Below are 5,485 nucleotides of genomic sequence, written 5' to 3' on the forward strand. Positions count from 1 at the left end.
CAAAAACAGCTAATTTATTTATGAGATACAAGAGGTTGCAACAGGCAAAAGCCATGAGTGGCAACAAAAGAAAAAGGTTCCTGCTTCATAAGCACATGCTCTCGAGCTATGATACATACAACGCATGATTTATGAGAATGCGACCCAACTTTAAGCATAGATTGCACTATGGGCCATGATGTTCTACTGACAGAAAGGTCATGGTTTCCCATTCTACCATTCCGGCAACTTATTAATTTCTCCAAAAAAATACCATCTCAGCCCTGGTTCAGGGGGTATATGCTAAGAACATATAATAAACTCTTCTTTTCAGCAGGTCTTCCTGCTGTTTATGTATCGACCAATTCAACAATCCACCTCCCATTTTGCAGGAAATAGCACCGAGGAAACAAATTTTACAACATCCAGAGAAGTAGATTACTTGTTGATGCTATCCCTTGCTGACCCCTGTGCTTCTATCTGTTGCATACCCATTTGCAAGCAGGTAGGCGTAAAGAAGATGATTCCAGGTGTCTGGCACCCCAGGTAGACACCAATGGCTGCAATCTTGCCTGTACATCGGAGCTGTTCCTTGTCCTTCCCCTAAATAATACAATGAGGGATGACCATCCTTCCTGAATTCTGTTAAGTATGTTATGTTCAATAACTGAGCATTCTTCTTGCCACTGAATTGTTTGATTGCTTCAGACATGATTTGATTACTTACTAGCTCCCTTTGAAACCAAGTAGAATTTACCTCTGCCCGAGTTTCCTTATGACACTGCCCTCCAGTATTCCATGACCCTCCTCTGCATTTAAAGATGTCAAACAAGACACTTGATGTCAGAGATTCAGCTTTGCAATACAAGTAGCCTTGAAAGTCATAAAATCCTACCATTTAAGAGGAAAGCATGGTGTAGTGTTTGTGCCCTGAGTCTCACCATCTCAAAATCAAAATCAAAATATTACATAGAAGAATGGTTTTAATTTCCTTTTTCATGTCCATTACATACATTCTCCATCTTCTGAACTGAAAGCATTTGCCAGCAAATTTTATGAATAAATCATTTCTCTAAGTTTAGACCAGTGAAGCCAAAACTACCTGAAGTGAACAGGAGAATAACTGCGCAAGAACACATGGGTTTTCTCATATTTGGCATGCTGGAGGACCCATTGAACCCATGTCTTCATTGCTCTCCTAAGTCCAGTTTCGAAATCCATCTTCATGTCCACAGTATTGCCCTCCTGGAAATAACAACCCCTGCAAAAAACTTCTATCAAAATATTCCAATCCCCTCAAACTGACATAGTTTCTTCTCTCAAAAACTAAAGACCAAAAAACCATGCATACCCTCTTATTGTCTTCTCATAGTTCCACCAGTGTCCTGTGTTGAAATGAGCACATCTACATTAGACCAAAGATGTGAAGTATAATCCATGGCATTGACTTTAAGCGTGGTTCGAACCTCAGGAGGAGCTCCCCTAGGCGGGCGGCCCTGGAAAACCAAAAACGGTGACATGTAATATTCTACTGTACAATTATAATCTTCAAATTTGAAGGACAGAAATCCCTTGTGCTTTGTGATGGGATTTCCGTGGACTTCGTAAATCCGGGACTTGTTCGGGATTGCTCCGGATAGCATGCAAATCAGAGACTCCCACTGGTTCCTTCCAATGGAATCCCCTACAAACACCACACGACTGTTCTGAATCCTTTTTCATGTCCATTACATACATTCTCCATCTTCTGAACTGAAAGCATTTGCCAGCAAATTTTATGAATAAATCATTTCTCTAAGTTTAGACCAGTGAAGCCAAAACTACCTGAAGTGAACAGGAGAATAACTGCGCAAGAACACATGGGTTTTCTCAGATTTGGCATGCTGGAGGACCCATTGAACCCATGTCTTCATTGCTCTCCTAAGTCCAGTTTCGACATCCATCTTCATGTCCACAGTATTGCCCTCCTGGAAATAACAACCCCTGCAAAAAACTTCTATCAAAATATTCCAATCCCCTCAAACTGACATAGTTTCTTCTCTCAAAAACTAAAGACCAAAAAACCATGCATACCCTCTTATTGTCTTCTCATAGTTCCACCAGTGTCCTGTGTTGAAGATGAGCACATCTACATTAGACCAAAGATGTGAAGTATAATCCATGGCATTGACTTTAAGCGTGGTTCGAACCTCAGGAGGAGCTCCCCTAGGCGGGCGGCCCTGGAAAACCAAAAACGGTGACATGTAATATTCTACTGTACAATTATAATCTTCAAATTTGAAGGACAGAAATCCCTTGTGCTTTGTGATGGGATTTCCGTGGACTTCGTAAATCCGGGACTTGTTCGGGATTGCTCCGGATAGCATGCAAATCAGAGACTCCCACTGGTTCCTTCCAATGGAATCCCCTACAAACACCACACGACTGTTCCGAATCCTCTCCAGAAAAGTGTTTGCATTGAACCTGAAGTTCAATTCAAACAAGATATTAAATCTATCTGATGAATGTTGAGAAGAATATGAGCTCAGAAATACACGCACAGATAAACCAGAGATTTCAAACTTTTAAAGACACAGCATTTAGCATCAAAGGTCTGAGGGACCGGAAAGAACAGAGCTCATGGCGAGGCCGCGTAAAATATTTTCACAGGACCAAGAAGGAGAAAGGATGAAGCATGCCCTCCTGGTTTTCGGCCTCGATCTGATCTGTAACGGCACTTGCCCTTATTTTGCGATGGCTAGGTCGTGCAGCATGAACTCCCGTAATACGCAGGTAATGAGGTGTCGTAAAAAGTCAGTTCCTGAACAAATACGCAAACAAATTGCTCGCTATATACCCGCTAAGTTGTTTCCCTGAACAAATACGAAAAACATTGCCACTCCGCCAGGTGTCAGCATGAGAATAAGCCTGAACAAATACTAAGCAAATTGCCCAGTCCGCCAGGTGTCAGCGTGAGAATTAAAAGGACGACGAAAGTCCCTTTCAAAGGAAGGCCTATCGGCCTAATAAAGGGTTGAGATTTTTTTTAATGTTTAGAGGAATCGATAATTTGGTTTATTTCATACTCACGTGACATAGGGTCGATTCCAACCGCTAGTACTATTACCTCTAGGTGCTTACATATGCCACTTATGCAAGCACAAGTGAATCAGGGGGATTTGAAACTTGAACATCCTTGCACATAAGATTTCATTTTCACGACCATCACCAATTGAGTTGCCCCGGGGAGCTAATAGAGGGTTGAGATTTATCTTAAACATAGTTCTACCTTTTTGTTTTTCAATTCAATTTAAAAAAATGTTATATTTTTTTTCTAAGTTAGGCCACTGTGTACTACTTCCGAAATTCAAAAATTACATCCATGATTTAGTTGGTTGTTGCCACTAGCTTACCACTTGGGAAACGAGACTAATATTACAACAATTGCTTGTTTGACAGGCATGAACCATGTCTGATTGTCCAAAATGTATTTACTTTACAAAAATGTGTTATAAGCTCTAGTGCCTTTCTACTTTTGTCCCATGAATGACTAGGAAATTAGCATAGTAACAGACATAACAAATATAACTAAAAGCAAAGTACTCATAAAGAAAAGTTAGCAATTCCCACATAAGCAAAGTTAGTGACTGATTTGGTGGGTGAGTCCACTTGAATGGGCTCCTAGTCACCAGCAATGGTCTTGATTTCTATGAAGGTGTTTGTAATAATTTTGGCTTTGATAAGTTAGCATATTAGAAAAACAAAAAAATTAAAAATGAAAATATGATAAAATGCTAAGTTAGGAGATGGACAAAAAGAAAAATACAAACAAAATGTTAGGAATATTTTATTTCATGTCCATATCAGAAAAAATGATAGGTTAGATTGCCCTAAAAAAGGAAGGCAAAATCAAATAAAATGTTAGACAAGCAAACAAAACAAAAAACATTGCTTTAGTTGAAAATCAAATAAATTTGAGGCAACCAGTTTAAATGTGCCATCAAAAATGTGTTTTGCTTGATTATAAAGTTAAGCTTTCATTTTGAAGTTTAATTTCTTTTAACATAAGGTTATAAAAAGCAAAGGGCACTAAATTGTCTAAAGTCACAAAACGACAAAACGTTAAATCAGCGCCAAATAAACTCCCGACACTTTTCAACGGACATGATCAACGCCGCCTGGATCAACGACGGAGGTAGCATTTCGGCCCCCCTTCAGCCGTTTCCCGTTAATGTGAGCGGGGGGGTCCGAAAAGTTGTTTCAATGGCCACCCATTTTTGCTACGTGTCACTCTCGTAGCATTTCGGCCCCCCTTAGCCCAAAACCATAAACCACCTCACCACCCCCCCCCAAAATCCCGCTGACGGTTTCCAACCTTCCAACGGTTGACCTCGCTCCCGCGCCATATCATCCACCCGTTATCCCCTTCTCCATACGGAAGTCACCACGTCATAAATCCATTACCCATCCGTTATCCCTCAACCACTCATAAGACACCACGTCATAAATCCATTACCCGTTCGTTATCCCTCAACCACTCATAAGACGCCACGTCATAAAGTCGTTGCGCCATACACTCCTATCCCGTTGCCACCTCATTTAACCGTTTTACCCTCTCGTTGGACAATTAATCTCGTTCCTCTGTAATAAATTGCCTATGGTTAGATCTTAAACGGAAAATTAAGCTCAATTCTACTTATAAATAGCCCATGGCTCTACCCTTTACCACTTTTCTGCTTCCATCCATATCGCTGAAATCTTTATTCGCCCTGTGTATATTTTCCCTGTCATCTGTCCTTCAGTTAAATCAGTTTTCATATTTCCCCCCTGCAACAAGATGGCCCCCAAAATTAAAACACAGAAAACTGTCGAAGAAGAGAATCCATCTACAGCCTCGCTCAACTTGGATCAACTTCCCCTTAGAGACGCCATGTTCAAAGTCACAGACTGCGAATGCGAATTCGATTTCTACGAATTGCATTTGTGGCTGAAGCAGAAATATACAAATAAAGAATACCCCATTTGTTTCTGGGAGACACTTTAACCCTTATTCTCTTTTCCCAGGACTCATCATTTCCTAATTTGACCACTTGGTGTCAAGCAAGGTATGATCCTGTGTAGAGAACAGTGATGACTCAGGATGGAAAAATCTTGACCACCATTACTGCTCAAAGTATAAATCAAATGTTGATGATACCTTCATCTAACTCCCTTAGTTATTTCTCACCAACAGCTCCCATGGACCTTTATAATAAACTCACCTTCCCAGAGAGCCCTTATTTTTGAACTTTTTCTGCCAGAAAATGTTGAATTACCTAAAAGAAACCCACCTTATTCATCTTCTAAGTTCCCTGAAGCCACTATACAGATCATCTCCCTGCTATCATACCTCCTAGACTATGAAAAGGATCAACTTTTTGATGAATCCATCCTTGGATTCTTTTCCATTCTCAGTAAGGAATATCAACCTTCTTTCATGTATAATTATAGCCAATTCCTGGTTGATAAAATACATGAACAATTTATG

At 40.2% G+C, this 5,485-nt stretch overlaps 1 protein-coding gene and 1 pseudogene across 1 annotated transcript; both read right to left on the reverse strand.

The window, feature by feature from the left end:
• Nucleotides 1–384: 384 nt before the first annotated feature.
• LOC149146213 (protein trichome birefringence-like 11) lies at nucleotides 385–4,531 on the reverse strand. The gene is made up of 4 exons (XM_089452699.1): nucleotides 4,475–4,531; nucleotides 2,053–2,540; nucleotides 1,804–1,962; nucleotides 385–788 (listed from the first exon to the last, which is right to left on the reverse strand). The coding sequence occupies exons 1-4, from the start codon at nucleotides 4,529–4,531 to the stop codon at nucleotides 431–433; spliced, it is 1,062 nt and encodes a 353-aa protein (XP_089308825.1). The 3' UTR covers nucleotides 385–430.
• Nucleotides 1,078–1,694, reverse strand: LOC149146214 (protein trichome birefringence-like 11; annotated as a pseudogene).
• Nucleotides 4,532–5,485: the final 954 nt, after the last annotated feature.

The sequence above is a fragment of the Pinus tabuliformis genome, chromosome X, assembly GCF_031772625.1.
Source record: "Pinus tabuliformis cultivar Carrire ecotype Pingquan chromosome X, CPIR1, whole genome shotgun sequence".
Lineage (NCBI taxonomy): Eukaryota > Viridiplantae > Streptophyta > Pinopsida > Pinales > Pinaceae > Pinus > Pinus tabuliformis.

What these genes read in the sequence shown, in the direction of transcription:
- LOC149146213 (XM_089452699.1), bottom strand. Translation starts at nt 4,531, where the DNA reads ATGGCGCAACGACTTTATGACGTGGCGTCTTATGAGTGGTTGAGGGAT. An exon ending in GGTTGAGGGATAACGAACGG is followed by an intron (nt 2,541 to 4,474) that starts GTAATGGATTTA and finishes TGTCTTTAAAAG; the next exon opens with TTTGAAATCTCTGGTTTATC. An exon ending in TATGAGAAGACAATAAGAGG is followed by an intron (nt 1,963 to 2,052) that starts GTATGCATGGTT and finishes AGTTTTTTGCAG; the next exon opens with GGGTTGTTATTTCCAGGAGG.